At 39.6% G+C, this 17118-nt stretch overlaps 1 protein-coding gene across 14 annotated transcripts in view; it reads right to left on the reverse strand.

The window, feature by feature from the left end:
* Positions 1–4493: 4493 nt before the first annotated feature.
* RHBDD1 (rhomboid domain containing 1) overlaps positions 4494–17118 on the reverse strand; it is a 103653-nt gene continuing 91028 nt past the window's right edge. For all 14 annotated transcript variants that reach the window (XM_075068523.1, XM_075068520.1, XM_075068525.1 and 11 more), the window contains one exon: positions 4494–7384. In XM_075068523.1, coding sequence (XP_074924624.1) covers positions 7266–7384 — 119 coding nt within the window. In that variant the 3' untranslated portion in view covers positions 4494–7265. The remainder of the gene's footprint in view (positions 7385–17118) is intronic.

A 17118-nucleotide genomic window follows, 5' to 3' on the forward strand; every position in this document is an offset into this window, starting at 1 on the left:
AAGAGCCAATGGGAGGGCTAGAACTTTTTAAACTTGGGAAAAAACTTTCCCTTTGTCTGTTTGTTGCTGTTCTCCGGAGAGAGGAGATGCAGTGCAGTAACCGGGCTGAACTCTGATGTAGGAAGCTTTAAGCCAGATATGAAAAACCATCAGATTATACCTAGAGATTGATTATCTGAAACCCCAGATACATAAGTCAGTCAGAGAAGGTCTAGGAAGATGCAGTTAGAGTTATTTCTTAATGGCTTGTGGACTAGTCTGTGCTAACCCCAGGTGCTTTTGTTTTCCTTGTAATTTTTAAGCTGAACCTCAATAATTATCTTGATGCTTAATTTTTGTAATTTTTTTTTTAGTCTAGCAAAAAGCCTAAATTCCAAATGTATTTTCTTTCTTTTTGTTTTTAATAAAATTTACCTTTTTAAAGAACCGGATTGGATTTTTGTGTCCCTACAAGGTTTGTGCATATGTTGTTTAATTAGTTGGTGGCAACAGCTGATTTCCTATTTTTCTTTCTCAGCTCTTCCCCAGAGGGGTATGTGTGAAAGGACTTGAGGGTACCACACAGGAAGGAATTCCCAAGTGCGCCTTTCTGGGTTCTCAAAAGGGTATTTTTTGCATGTGGGTGATGGCAGCATCTACCCATCCAAGGTCAGAGAGAAGCTGAAACCTTGGGAGTTTAATACAAGCCTGGAGTGGCCAGTATTAATTTTTAGAATCCTTGCGGGCCCCCCACCTTCTGCACTCAAAGTGCCAAAGTGGGGAATCAGCCATGACACACCCCTAGAGTGGAACACCCACAGGGACTCTACTCAAAGAACTCTCACATCTGTACTATACTATCAAAGTATTGTAGCTATGTTGGTCCCAGGATATTACAGAGACAAGGTGTGTGAGGTAACATCTTTTATTGGACCAAATTAAGAGTTGGGAGACCTAGTTTTTACTTCCAGATTTTCCATTAAAACTTATTTGTACTCTTAGGCACCTTATTAAGGTGGTCTGATCAAAAGCCCATTGAAATCAATTGAAAGACTCCCATGGATCTCAATGGACTTTGGATCAAGCTCTTATAAGATGGCAGCATGATCAATCAACAAGAATATGCTGACTTTTAAGACATTAAATTTGTTTTCTATAGAGTCCAAGCTTTTCCTGTGCACGTGAGCCTGACATACTTAAAAATGAGTTAACTTGTGTGGCTTTCTCCAATTTACCCAGCTCCTGACAAAATACAACTCAATTATAGTAATTATTACAAGATTTACACACACAGAAGTTTCTATAAAGACATTCTTATAATTGTTGCATGTTATTTTCAAGCTAAAGTCGTCACTGTACATTTAAACATTCTAGAAGACCATGACCAGCAGTCAGATGAAAAACTACAAATTAAATATTTGTTTTTTTACAAAACAAAAAGAAGAATGTTTAAACCAATAAGGGTGAATATGTCAGTGCAGCCATAGGGCAACAGTTACTCATGCATTGACAATTTATTCTGGTTTTATAAGCCAATTTACTCCACTGTCATGATAAATGAATTGTCACCATAGCAACTTCCACAGTAGATACTTAGATTGTCACTGAAATACTATCCACCTTCTTAAATGCACAACATTATTTCATGGCATTCTGAAAATGGTGTTTTACAAAGAAAATAATGTGGTGTTACAAGGGGAACAGTTTTTTCCATTTATAACATGCCAGTTTCTCCTTAAAATGAATAGTATCCCCTTCTATATGCTCACAAATTACCACAATTTTTTAAAATAAAAGTTTGTAATTTTTATGAACCTGTTTTGTTTTTTTTAAACTCAAGTGTTTTTTGTCCATGCTTTTTGCCTGACAGTACATACACAGAAGAGGCATCATTTGGAACTGTGCATGTCAAATCATCATGATTTTTCCCCATTTTAGATTAAACTGAATTTTGTTTTTACTGCAGGTGTCTGCGTAACCCACACACAAAACATTTGGAATGACATGAAAAGGGAAGGCATCAGCATCATGAGAGTTGCGAGCAGCAGGAGCATAGCAAAGTCCGTTGTTGCACCTGCTGAAAACTCAACCGGCTGTATTTAAGGCCTCGTCCAAAGCCCATTGACTTCAGTTTGCTTTAACAATTACTGCAAGAGTTCTGGACACTACTAGCCTATTATGCCACCCTGTGCGTGCATGACAAGTCGCTGAACACAATTAGCAGCATGTAACACCACCACAAAAACATTCTATCCAGCAGCTCTAGATTTCCATCGGAACATGCAGAGCTCCAGAATTAGTATGTGTTAACCAGCTGCCTACTTCAGGGCAGTTCAGACACAGCTTTTTCATGTGCCAGACACCAGTATTTATCAATCCTGGAGTAAGACATGTTAAATAAAGATCAGCCTTCATGAGGAGGGCCCTCAAATGGATGTCTCACTTTTTCTGAGTTCTGAGACGAAAGTTCTTACAGATGAGACACTTGGAGCTGCAAAAAACATAGAGCCGCCCCTTTGCGGACGTGTGTAAGTGCTTGAGAATAAGTAAAGTTTAGCTTTAAGTGAAAGCACTCTTGTATTGTCCTGTTTGTGCCAGCCATCTATCGGCTGGACGGCTGTGTCTCCCGATTTATTTCCTGACATCACCTCGCACAGAGTAAAAGTTACCAAGAGCTTTGGGTTGAAAGAACCCCGGGTAACAGCCACCAACCACATACAAAATCCCTTGGAACCCAAGAAAGTGCACTTGGGAATTTCTTTCTGTGGGGTACCCTCAAGCCCCTTCACTGACCCCCTCTGGGGAAGAGCTGAGAAAGGAAAACAAAGCAATCAGCTGTTGCTACCAGCTAACTAAAAACATGTGCACAAACCTTTTAAGACACAAAAGTCCAAATCCTGTTCTTAAAAAAGGTAAATAGTTTTCTGGGGGTTCAGCTTAAAGGTTACAAGCAACAAAAGCATCTGGGGTTAGCACAGAAGAATCCACAAGCCATATGAAATAAACAAAATAAACTGTGACAGACCCAGGCCAGTGGGGTGCAGGAGTCTGGTAGAGGGCAAATATATTGGTCACTGGGTGAGTAGTTTTCCGTTCCCTGAGTGACCAGAGCAGGGGCTGCACTTGAGTAATCAGGAACCTGCTAGAACCAATTAAGTCAGACAGGCTGATTAGAACACCTGCAGCCAATCAAGGCAGGCTAATCAGGGCACCTGGGTTTAAAAAGGAGCTCACTCCAGTCAGATAGGGAGGAGCCAGAGGAGAGGAAGTGTGTATGAGGAGCTGGGAGCAAGAGACACAAGGAGCTGAGAGTGAGAGGCTGTGCTGCTGGAGGACTAAGGAGTACAAGCGTTATCAGACACCAGGAGGAAGGTCCTGTGGTGAGGATAAAGAAGGTGTTTGGAGGAGGCCATGGGGAAGTAGCCCATGAAGTTGTAGCTGTCATGCAGCTGTTCCAGGAGGCACTACAGACAGCTGTGATCCACAGGGCCCTGTGCTGGAACTCGGAGTAAAGGGCGGGCCCAGGTTCCCCCCAAACCTCCCAGCTCCTGATCAGACACAGGAGGAGTTGATCCAGACTGTGGGGGAGATCACTGAGGTGAACAAATCTGCCAATAAGTGCAGGACCCACCAAAGTAGAGGAGGAACTTTGTCACAAAACCTAATCGGATCTTCCTTCAAATTTTCTTATCTATTTACATATCTGGGTTCCACATCAGCAATTCTAGGTATAATTCTGATGGTTTTTATACCTGGCCTTCAGCTTCTCACAGCATAACTGCTGACCTTTTCCCCTCCTCCCTGGAGAACCACAACATACAGACAAAAGGAAGTTTTTTTCCCCAATTTTAACAAGTTCTAGCTTTGGCTCTTTTGACCAGGTGCCCAGTCACTTCCCTTTACTTATGCATGTAGTCAGACTTTTTAACCCTTTACAGGTAAAGCAAGTAGAGAACAGCTACCAAGAAGGATTCTACAGCTAACTGGTGGGCTGGGTGTCCAAAAAAGGGAGCTAACCCTCCCCCTCCCCTCCAAACACACACACCCATTTATCACAGCATGTTTTTGCAGGAAGTTCTGAATTTCAAATTCTTACTACCTCACCTAGGTATTGAAGAACCAAGGTAGCCGTAGATATTCAATCCATGACATCACATCTGCAATCAGGGCTCTCCAAGCTAAATGGATTAATTTTTAAAAGAAGAGTTTAGTTCCATTTTGGGAAAGTGCAGGGTAAAACCATAAGACAGAAACAGCATTTCTTTACTTATTTAATCAGTGAAATGTATCAGAGATTACTATTCATGACAGTGTAAGGACCTGATCCAGTTCCCATTGCAATCAGCGGCAAACTTCCATTGCTTTCAATGGGAGCAGATACAGGCCATAAAGCAGGCAATTTGTTTCATCTACACTACCTTATAATGAGCTTTGACTGAATGTACAAATATGGTATCTTCTGTTCTGATCTTTCATTAGATATTATGATTAAAATGGAGAAGAAATTGACAGGCTGAAATGTAAAAACAAGTATTTATTTCAATTTCCTAGTAACAAAATGTGAAGCTATATATTTAACAATCCGTAGTTATTGCTGACAATGTTGTTATCCATGAATATTTCATGACAGTGGTGCTTACTAAGGCAGTAAAAAGAAAGACAATAAAAAGACCCAGTTCATGAGATTTCTTTGATCACGTGGAATTTTGTTTTAAGGGAGCACAGGACACCTCTAGCACTAAGTTGCCGTGTGCTGAGATTTCTAAACCAACATTACAAGAGTAAATAAATGCTATAAAATGTGATTTTTTTGCTTTGTTTTAATACGTTTAAATACTTCCAAACAAATACATGTATGAAAAATGCCACAAGATTCATTCTTTTACCACATTTTCTGGCTATATCAGTCTGACTGGTTTAAATAACTGAAATTATGGAGCCTCTTGAACATGACCAAGTACACTGGAAACTAAATACCACAGCAATGAGATCAGTTTTGGAGGGGTCAATGCTATGGTGAAAGATAAATATGCACAATCACAAATATTCAAATGTATAATTTTGCTTGCTTTGTTACATTATTTACTCAATGAAGATGGCCGGAAATTATTAGAAAAATCAATCTATTTAAATATACATGAATATTGGCCATTCTAGTTTGTGGCTAGTATGTATAACGTATACAAAGCACAGATAGCTAACAAGAAAGTCTTTATACCGACTGTTCAATCCTGAAGGTGATCAAGAAAATGGGCATTTACAATACAATTTTTCCAGTATTGAGGGTACTCCAGAAAGCATTGTGAATAATGGGTATGAACAGTATCTGCAAGTAAGATTTCTAGCACTTGAAAAGCCAAACGTTTGGCATGCCCATTTCATGCTTCTCCATGGCATGAAATGGACAAGAAAAGAAAGAGACAAGCAGGTGATAGGAAGCAGCCTGATGGAAACATATGTATTTATTGTGCATCCAGTAATTTAACTTTCAGCTATTTTATTATTAAAATACATACAGGTCAAAACTCCCTGGAGAGGTAGAGGTTTCAAGATTTCATAAAGCCCAGATCACTGATCCTGATAGGTCCCTGAAAATAATCTATACAAGGACTTTTTAACCCAACACTAACCCAAATCAATGCTCAAGAGATGCTAGTAGTTACACACCATAGGATGGCAATGAATTGTGTTTCATATGGTAACACCTGTTGAAGACTGAAAAGAACAAAACAGAAGAGGTTTGCTTGTTTGGGCATTTCACTGCTCAGACTTTTTGTTTTTAAAATACAGTTTTTCTCAATATCAGCAGACAAAAAATGAATACAGATGTTTTTATTAATATTAGCATATCAGCTACTGTGTGAGAACAATGGCATATTTCTTTGTTTTTCTACCTGCAAACTTAACTGAAAGACAGCTCTCTACATTACACAGCAAAGACCAAGTTATGAATGACCTGGCACAGGTGTGCTAGTGTAGGAACAGAGCACGCTGAAACTTTTGTCCTAAGTAGGCCCCAGGTAGGACAGCCATTATATAATTAGCTGTGCTGAGGAGCAGGACGGGCAGGTAATATTGCCAGCAGGCTCCAGTAGTCCCATAGGCTGCAGATCTCAGTGGGCGATGGTGCTCTCATGACCCATTGCTCTAGAACAATTCTGGCTACATCTTTTCCAAGATACATCACGTCTTGCTGCCATGTGCTTTCCAAGGAGGCAGAATGCCTCCAGGCACCAATATTTAGGCAGTATACTTCTTCCTTCTCTCCCTAACACAGCTTACTTTCTTATGAGCTATAACCAAGCTCCAAATGAGCCAGTGTAGTCCATCAAGAGAGACAGTCTGATTTTTAAAGTTGTATGAAAAAAGATTTGCATGATGGAGTTCCTATAGTCTACTGAATACAAAGTATTCTTTAAAAGGGAAATAGGTGTCAACCACACACAGTAACTTCTTGGATTCCAACTTACATCTCTTGCCTTGAAAATGTTTCAGTTTTGTTTGTTTAAACAATCTCCCTCCTCTCCCAGAAACAATATATATATGAAAGTACAATAACCCCACAAAGGGAAGAACTTTCAGAGTTAAGGCTGCAATATTAGGATGACCATATTGGTAATAGCCCGGGAGTCTCAAGATAGTATGAAATGTTACAAATTACTTGATTTGAGACAGGGGTGACCAAATTCTGCAACATTAAAGGCTGGGCTGGAAATATATGTACCTAACTTACATATCTGCTCAGTCATTGTGATGCTTTAAAATTACCATTTTACTCACCAATCAAAAAGATTACTTGTCACAGGCAAAGAGAAGAATTTTGGAAGGATGATTTATACAGTTTTAAAATCAAGGACACTCGCTAACAACGTATCTGTATTTTCCCTTTTCCCCCTTCATAGGTGAAGAGAAATTGTTGATTGAGCTCATCAACAAACAAAAAGCCAAGGCATTCACAAAGCCTTTGTAGAGAAATGTCAAACGGGAGTTGCAGCCTGTTACGATCATTAGTCCACCAGTTTTCTTTCATATTTTAAGTACAGCGAAATGGAGGGCAGCCATAGACCAAATTCTGGCTCTTGGACCACACCCTGGGGCACTTATTTTAAGCCTAGATTTTCAGCCTTATCTTACAAAATTCTTGGCATGTTTTGCTGCTGTTAAATTATGTAGCCAGTAGCAAATAGTTCTGAACTAAAGTAGAAACTGTATAAATCAACAGATCTGCAAACATTTTGGCAACTTTGAAGAGCACTTTACATATTTTCATGATACCCTTGGCAATTTCACCATCTATCAAATCTATTAAGTCTTTGTCTTCTCACTTCCTCTTCTGATAGCTGTTCAGGTGGAAACCAAAACCCATAAGGTCGCCTCTCATTGCTATGACTTCCTGCACTAAAACCTGGAAGACAAAATGAAAAGCAAATATAAATCATTTTTATCCTCTGCTGAGTGCAGAACGATACATATCCTATGATTTAAACAGTGATAAAACTGTGCAGTGTAGTAAGGTTGTGAGCATTGTATACTTTTTTTGTTTACTATTATTACAAAACCATATTAAAATAATGTTATTGGTTTTGATATATAACAAGGTTGGTTTTAATACAGATAATCAAATAACTTAACATGTGGCTGAAATAATTTTATGTAACTGATCTTCTGATTAACACTTTGACCAGTAAAGGATAGAATCTGAATCATAAATTGCAGTGGAAAAAATAACTGTCATAGAAAAAAAGAAAATATGTAGAACCAAAATAACTAAACAAGAGCAGCAGTTTTCATAACTGAGACCATACTGTAATGAACTATTGAGTGTGCAGTACTGCCCTCTACTGGAATGAACCAGTTTTGCTCAATTGACTTACATGGGACCCTATCTGTGCTAACACTACCCATTATGATTATACTCAGATTACCACTGTAACAGAAGATCTTTAATCTTCCTGGAATAATTTACCACGAAAATATCTTTGAGGGATTTCTGTACAGTTTTCGTTCAATTGCTGTACATGAGAAATTTTTGGTTCAACAGTAAGGAATCTCTTAAATCAGGGTTTAGTTAGCAAATTAGTTGGTCTCCTTGGTCTTGGCATTTCTGTATTACTTGATTTCTTAATTGTCTGTACAAATACGTTTTAACAAACATGAAATAATTGTTGGTCCTTTATGTAACTAGGTAAACTTCCAAAATTTACACTGACAAAGCAGATGAAAAAAAATTTCTGCTAGTTTTGGAGCAATCCCACGACATTAATGTTCATTAAAAATGTATACTTTTAATACAGCAATTACTCTTTAAAAAGCCCATGACTTCACATTTTTCAGCATCCTTGTTTTATACAGTTAAGATCTAGACTTTTAAACTATTTACAAGTCCTCAGCAGTTACTTTTGGCAAAGCAAGCTTTTTAAGCTTTCAACTTATACTACAGTCCAAGATGTGGTGACCCATACCAGATGCACATGTAACTGCATCTTTAGTTGGCAGCAAGCAGATTCAGAAATAAACTACACGTGGCAGTTCAGCTATAGAGAAGCACAGTGAGTAAATTAATCTGAGCAGAAATAGTACACACAAAGACAGAACAGGCTGTAGGTGGTTCTCTCTCCTGGCACTGTTGAAAGAAAAGAAAAGAAAGAAAGAAAACCTCCCCCCTCACCACCAACTAAAGAATTCACAGAATTCAGATTCCAAGTCACATAATAAGGAAAGCAAGAAAAGATATAAAGGCTGTATCTAAGTATGACATCAACTGCCTATATTCTAAGGGTCCTTGGGGAAAAAAAAAGGAGAGATTGGCTTTGAATCTAGCTACATATATTATTAACGATAAGAAAGTTAGTTCTAAGATTAAGGAATAGTTGAGTCAGACTGCATACATATTTATAATGTTAGTATTTATTAACTTTTCATCTCAGGATCATGTTTTAATAGTAATAGTAAATATGAAAAACCAAAAACAAGTTGTGTACTATATATATAGTGGAGCTCATTTTCAGATGTGGGGGTGCTTAGCAACCTTAAATACCAGGGGCCAGTTTGTATAGTACACTGATGGCCTATTTACACTGCAGTGAGTAAGGGAGACCTAGTTATTGACCTCTGACTCAGTTATGTTCTAATTTATAGTATGGACAGGACCTTAATAATGGACAAGTTTAAGATTCTATGCAAAGACTGGAAGATGCAGAAGGATTTTTTGTCCTTGCAAATGGCTCAAACTCTTAGGAAGTGCTGCCAAGCCTAACTAGCTGCTCAGGCACCAGTGGTTAGCTATAATAACATGGGATATTCACAAAAAAACAGAAATAGTTGAAGAATGTTTTAATTCACGTTAAAATGCAGCAACTCAATATAATGTGCATTGTAACACTTTAACTTCAACATGCCCTTGCACCACATTACTTCTTCAAATTCAGAAACACAATCAGTATTTTCAGATAGAGGCAAAATTCAGTCATATTTAAGAAACATTAAACACAAACACTGCAACTTGTCAATTACTCTTCACCTCACTCATAAGCACACCCACCATTTCAGAACAATGATGCCACTAATTAAGAGCTAAGTGCTCCTGTATATTGCCATCTCCTTTTTAAAATACTTTCCTTTAGAAACAAAGCATTCTTCCTGCTAATGTGAAAAAGCCACCTTCACTCCCCAAAGGCCACGGAATAGCTCATAACTTGTACCTCCCCACATCCTTCTGTCAAAAGGAGACTGATTGAGAGAAGTTAAGACTGATGACAACATAGTGGTTGTGATGTTATGACCTAAACAGTTTCCATTCTGGATCTGGCCTAACCCCTTCCACCACATGACCCAAAAGAGAAGGCCCACCTTAACTAGGTGACCAATAGGTGTCAGTGCATGGCCAGGAACCCTAAACCATGGGTGCAGTAATCCTGTAAAGACACACAAGTAGAAACAGCCATGTGTAGACATTAAAAAAAAAAAATCATTCACTTCAGGAGGCTGAACATTTTGTGAGTATGAACCTTTGATTTCAGGCAGCTAAAAAGCATTACAGATCATTGAATTGAAAGCAGACCACTGACTGGCATACTAAGGGAACGTTTATGCATTATACAAACTGGCTATGGTTCATTTGAAAAGAAAGTAAACAGTTGTCCCATATGCGGATGCACAATGGCAGTCAGCTTTCTTATACATGGACTGGGCAAGGAAGCTCAATGATGGTTGTAAATACACCTTAAAGGCCTAAATATGCCTGTGCAAAGAGGTTGAAAGAAAAGACGTAGGGTGTGATCCCTAAAGCTTTTAAATCAATATTCCTTATTGAAAGTGTGTCTCAAGAGCTGGACAGACTGGGGTAAAGAATTCTTTAAAAAAAATTGTAAAATTTGTTAAAATAGCATCAAGTTCATTACTTTGTCACTAATAATGATGTCAAGACCACCATGATGGCCAAGTTTATCAGATTTTCAAACTGAAGCTGTGAGCACCTTAGATTTTTCTCAACTGAATGGATGGGAAGGTATGATAAAAGTGAGCAGTGGGAGCTTTTCAGAGAATTGTTTGGTTTTACATACTGGTACAATTTGTATGGATTTTTAATTAATATTTTGTTCAGATGTCCAGACTTTTGATGGGCATAAATACATTTAATATATCAAAAATAGTCAAAGCATGAATAAAATATTAAAACCATTGCATGTAGAGTCAATGTAATAAAGGCCCTGATTGCAAATAACTCTTCATGGGCACACTACAAGGCCACACAGACACCTACTGAAATCACTGGAACTTTGCATGCGAGCAGGGGTGCAACCACAAAGGTAACTGCACAACTGGGACTTAAATCGTTTGGCAGCTTTAACTAACATTATGACATACTTTTCTAGATTATTGGTACTTTCTGAAGAAAAAAAAAGTTTTTCATTTTTCTTCTTATGTATTACAGTAAAATGGTTAACTAAAAATCAGGGTCTTCCAGGATCCTGTTTATAGACTGCCCATGTCCAGTTTCAGTATTTGGAAGATAAGACAACTACATCAGAGAGTTAAACAAAAACTGGGCACAGTACTCACAATCCCTTGAAGTCCAGCCCCTACATCGTCACCAAAACAAAAAAGAGCTGGTGAAAAAAGTAAGTACAATTGCTCAATTTTATAGTGACCCAGAACGAAAGGCCTTGAGCCTTGAAGACAGCTTCAGAGAGATCCTCCAGGAAAATGTCCTCGCTGAGAGAATTCCATAGATGAATTCCCAGAAACATGAATGCCCTACTCCTGGGCTTATTCAGATAACAGATAAGAGAGCTGAAATGCCCTTGTACACACTGGGGGAGAGGTGGCTGCTCACATCCCTTCTATTAAGGGTTTTATACGTTATTAGAGTACAGCTGGATACTGATTGCTCAAAGCCACATTTGGCTAGCTAGTTGGGCCTTTCTGATGAGGTCATAGTCATGCAACAACTCCTCTGCCCTGGTCTACATTACAAATGAATGTCAATATAACTATGTCATTCCGGAGTGTGGAAAATGGATACATCTGAGTGATATAATTATACCGACCTAAGCCCAGTGAAGAAAACGCTATGTCAGGGCGTCTCCTGTCAACATAGCTCCCACCTCTCTGAGACGTGGAGTACCTGCGCCGACAGGAGAAGGTAGCATCCTCACTAAAATTTCATTTTCAAAAGTGATTTGGACACTTAGAAGCTTAAATCTCAGATTGTCAATGGAATTTGGACTCAAGTGTCTAAATCCGTTCTGAAAAATGATATTTAGACTCCTAAATCAGTTAGGTGTTGCAACACTGAGCATAGCAATGCCTAAATACCTTTAGAAATGCCTTAGCCACTTAATCCTTGCCTACAACTGGAGAATTTTACAAGAAAAAAATTCCACCAGAGCTACCCGTGTTTCAACCGAACCTGTACAAATAAGAGCCCAATGTATAGATAAAGCTGTGGCAGCTTTTGGCATTTTTATCACCATGTTACATAAACCTGCTTTTCAGCCATTAGCTACCTCTCCTTCAGTCCAGCTACTGTAATGAAGCACACAATTCTGAATCTATTTTTTTTTATAGAAATGATCATGTAACATATGTGTTGAGGATGCTGCAGGTACACTCCATACAATGACTACTGGGCATGTCAGACATCAAAAAGTGGTTAATTAACATATATGAAGACAATCTTCAGATGTTTTATGTTACAAAATCATTTTCTAAATACAAAATGATTACTATTATCCAGGGTAATATTTAGAGAAGGAATCATTGGCATGGCAGCGTAAAAGGAGTTTTGAAGAAGGCATGTTAAAAAACCTTGATGGCTGAACTTCGATGACATTTTTATTAACAAAAGATAATGCTGTTATTCAAAGTTACTTAAATCAGAGAATAAGATATGCAGAAAACTAAAATTTTATGCAGAAATATAATTTGTTGGTACTAACGGAAGTTGTTAAAACAAAAAACAAAAATAGAAACATAAAAACTCAGGAGGTTACCAGTTTATTTCATTTTAACAATAATAAATTCAATCTGACCTGAACAGATTTTCTGAGTTTGGAAGCAAGTTACAGGCATTTTAAACACAGTCATTGTACGATGTGATCACCTAAACTCAATGAGACAGACAAAAATACTTAGCCTGGATACAAAAGAAATTAAGTATTCAACCATCAGTGATGGTTAACTCCCTGTGCTGAAAACGTGAAGCCCAATATTGATTTCTATAATGCCTAAGAAGGTAAAAGGTGTTATTTTATATTCAACTACAATTACTTTAGTTACTCTTGAGAATTAAAAACAAAACAAAACTGAAAATGTATTAAAAAGACTTGTATTCAATCCACTACGTCCAAGGCATTAGAGCCAGATCCTCAGTTTCCACAATTCCAAATGACTTCAGTGTGATTGCTCATGCTTATCATCTCTATAGATTAGGCTCTTAAACTGACATTCTTAAGCACTATATAATGGAGTATTTTATCTTAACAATCCTGGCACAAGACACACTAACATTCTAAGCACCTGTTTCTTCCAAAAAAGGAATAAGCTTCCTGCTGTATTCTTACACTAGAGGCATAAAAGGAAACAGATCATTTGGGATATTCCACTATAGCAATACATGCAAAGAATTAACAACTGTTACCAACCCACAAAAATAATTTTGCTTTCTAGTTACAGGGTTTTCTTCTTTGTAATTCATGTAGAAAGTTTTTTTTGCTTTTCTATATATATATATAGTGACTGGATAGCGTAGTGGTTAAGAGCGCCGCCCTTTGATATGGGAGACCGCCCTTTGATACGAGAGACCGGGGTCAAATCCGTTGCGTTACCCAACTTCCAGTAGGGGTCCTTGGCAAAAGACCCCTAATGCTTCACCGCCTACCTCAATATGAGAGTGTAATAAAAGTCATGCCGGCTCGACGTCGCCCAGATTAACAAGGTCCACACCAGATTGTGAGGAACCAGGACAATCTGACGATAAGTGGGCTTTACTGGAACAACCATTCATGGACGAGACAAGAGAACCTGGAATGATGAGCTACTACACATAGACACTAATGAGAGGGATGTATGAGGGACTATGGATGACAAAAGACCACATCCACACTTACTGAGAAACAGCTAGTTACCCAACGCTTCAACATAGTAAAGAGGACTCCTAAGCTGGGTGAGTGGCTCCAAACAGATCCCAAAAACAACATCAGAGCCTCTCTGTCCAGAAGAGTGCAGTGCTAGGAACAGCTAAGATACTGCACAGAACCCTCAAACTCCCAGGCCTCTGGTAGAGGACCTGAGGTTGAGGAAGACACATACCACCCATAGGGGTGAGGGGGGAATTTTTTTTTTTTATATATTTGATAGATTATATATGAATGAACTGTATCTCAAATATTGATGCAAAAGGCACAACTGAACACTTATGAAGCACTTAGGGTTCAGTAATGGAAAGCCCTTCAACTAAACTGAACTGTTTGAAACAGATCATTTAAAGTTGAAGGACGATTTCATAGTTTGGTATTATTATCTTCCTACACAGACCAGTTACTATCAATTAAGGATACTATCAATCAATTGTTTACTTTCTATCTGCCGTCAAATCACTATTACCTTGTTAACAAAGGACGAGTAAATGAGAAACCTGGACCACAGAAGCCCTATGCATTTTATATATTAAATATACTTTCATTATTCTATTATTATATATAGTTTTCCAGTTTGTTAAAAAAAAAATATGCACCTAAGTCACCACGGCAACATAAAGTTTGAAGGTATTAAAAATTCTGCTGTCTTCATCTGATACTGAGTACAAACACTAGGAACTAAAGGCAGCCCATACCACAGGAGCTAACTGTAGACATCTAAAACAACTAGCAGGAGCTTCTACTGTAGGCTTCTAAAACCAGAAATCTGGCTCACAATAGTTCAGGGCTACACAGGGTGGGGGTCGGGGGGGGGCAAGTGGGGCAATTTGCCCCAGGCTTTGCAAGGGCCCCCACGAGAATGGCCAAGGCTCCCTCCCCGGCCCCAGCCAGACCCGACCCCGCCTCCGCCCCTCTCCCGGAGCCTCAGTGCATCCAGGAGCTTCCCTGGACAGCGCTGCAGCATGACTCCGGCGGGGCTCCTGAACTCTGCCCCGCTCAGAGCCGCGTGCTAAGGGGGTGGGACTGCGAGCTCCAGCGGGGCCTGAGTTCCCTCCACTCGGTCTGGAGCTTGCAGTCCCACCCCCTTACCACGGGGCTCTGAGTGGGGTGGAGCTCAGGGGCCCCGCCGGAGCCACGCTGCCACTGTCGAGCGAAGCTCCTGAATGCGCCGAGGCTCCAGTTGAGGGGCAGAAGCGGGGTCGTGTCCGGCTGGGGTTGGCTAAGGGGCAGGAAGTCTCAGAGACAGTCAGGGCACAGGGAAGGGGCAGAGGTTGGGGGGATAATCAGGGAATCGGGGAGTTGGATCATGCGCATTCCGGGGATCTGTTAGGACTCAGTGGGGGGGAGACAGAGGACAAGGAGCAGGGGTGGGGTCTCTGGGGGACGGTAAGGGGACAAGGAGCAGGATGGGTCAGGGATTCTGAGGGGGGTGGGCAGCTGGGGGGGCAGGAAGTGGGTGCGGGTCAGATGCGAGCACGGCCAGGCTATTGGTGAGGCACAGCCTTCCCCACCCTAAAGCTCATTCAGCAGTTTGAGGCTTGCAGAAGAGCCAAGCTGTTAGCTTTTAGCACTAGCTGACGCTGAGAACCAGTGATACCTTGTAAAGAAGTTTTCTCAAAACTGTGTTTGTGCTGAAATGCGGAAGGTTTATTTTTCCCAGGGCCGCCCGTGGGTACGGAGCAAGTGGGCCCCCATGAGAATATAGTATCGCAATTTTTTTTATGGAAGAGGCCCCTGAAATTGCTTTGCCCCAGCCCCCCTGAATCCTCTGGGTGGCCCTGCAATAGTTACACAGCCACAATGTCTAGCTCCAGAAGTGCCTTGTTCATGAACATCAAATTCTAGTCACAGTGATAACTACAAAAGTACTGCTATTACTGGGCCAAGAACAGTTTGATCTGTCTAGCCTCATCTTTTGCAAAGAGTTCCACAATGTCAAACTGCATTTTGGAGGATCTATCAGAAAACAGTTAATCATGCTGTAATACAAAACCTAAAAGCTAATAAAAACTATACAGTGTCTTTCAAGCACATTGAATTTCCCTTGACAATGCTGATTACCTTTACTGTAAAGTTGGCTTCCTGGAAAGCTATGAAACTCCATTCTGGACTTTGTAGTAGATAATATCACTGCGACCCCTTGCAATATCACTGATCTCATTAGGATTGCATGGGATATATATAAGGTAGCAGTCAATCCACTGTCTCCAAACCAGTACACCAGTTTACATCTGGACTATTATAATTTTGGGAAGAACACTTTTCATTGTATGTGCGATGTTCCATAAGCAAATAAGTGGGGTGTCTAGAAAACAATAAGATTTGAGATCTTTCCATCACCTCTAAGAGTTGAATGGGTGACTGCTGAAGTAAACAGGGTGCTGATGCTGTTAGATTTGAAATATTAACTCAATGGCATACTTCATATTTATCCAGGAGATGGCACCAGAGTCACATAGTCAAAATATTCAAGGAAACTAGGACAAACCCTAGACAACAAAGCATTCCACACAGTAAGCAGAATTAGGGCTATTTTGAAACAGATGGGCTCTACAGAAGCTGCTGCACTGAATATTATAGAGTTGTTTATTGTCTGGCTGGTTTGAAACCCAGGGATTATTCACAAGCATCTAGCAGTTTCTGTGCCACATCAGGTTTCGTGTGAAGCAGTGTAAAGTTAAAGCCCATTGGAATACATTACACACACACACACACACACACACACACACCTCTGCATTCAATTGTGCCCTGTACTTTGTAACTCAATCTTTGTTCTGGAAAGATCAGCATCATAACCAATATTCTAACTCTAATGCAGAGCAGGAAGCTAACGACCCAATTCGCTGGACTACATTTAGGAGGCCTGTTTTGTTTTGTATTTTTAAATCCTAGTATTCAGTGAAAAATGTATACACCTCCAACATCTTTTCCAGTTTAACAAAATATATCCTGAGCATAAAATGTTGTCCTTGGAACACTTGTGCAGGAGCAAAGATTTTATAAGAACATCATGTTGCAAAGGACTTATTAAAGCCGGAAGCCACTTAACATCCATCTATTGCAGGTGGCTATAGGCAACGCGGAGCCATTCTTCTAAAAATCTTGAACCTGTACATCACTGCTGAATATTACAAGCACGAACACAGTAACAAGGCTCAGAGTAACAGAGTATCATCTGCAAATAATACATTTGAAAAAAATCTAAAGAAACACAGACTTAATAAACTATATCCAGAGTACTTGGTAAATGCTTTCATAGGGTTCTAGTAGTGACATCCTATAAGTCGCCGGAGGGAGATCTGAGTCATCAAAGTTAATGTATTTTTGTAGGAAAGCAGACTGCATGAGGGGGAGGTGGATTCATTATTTAACACAATGGATGATTCTAAATAACTAAGTGCCTCAGTGTCTGGCTCCTAGTCTATCTTCTTCTTGTATTCACTTCATAATTTCTCACCAGTGTCTTTTTTCCACCCACTTGTATTTTACATTGCTGTCC

Source organism: Chelonoidis abingdonii, chromosome 8 (genome assembly GCF_003597395.2).
Source record: "Chelonoidis abingdonii isolate Lonesome George chromosome 8, CheloAbing_2.0, whole genome shotgun sequence".
Taxonomy (NCBI): Eukaryota; Metazoa; Chordata; order Testudines; family Testudinidae; genus Chelonoidis; species Chelonoidis abingdonii.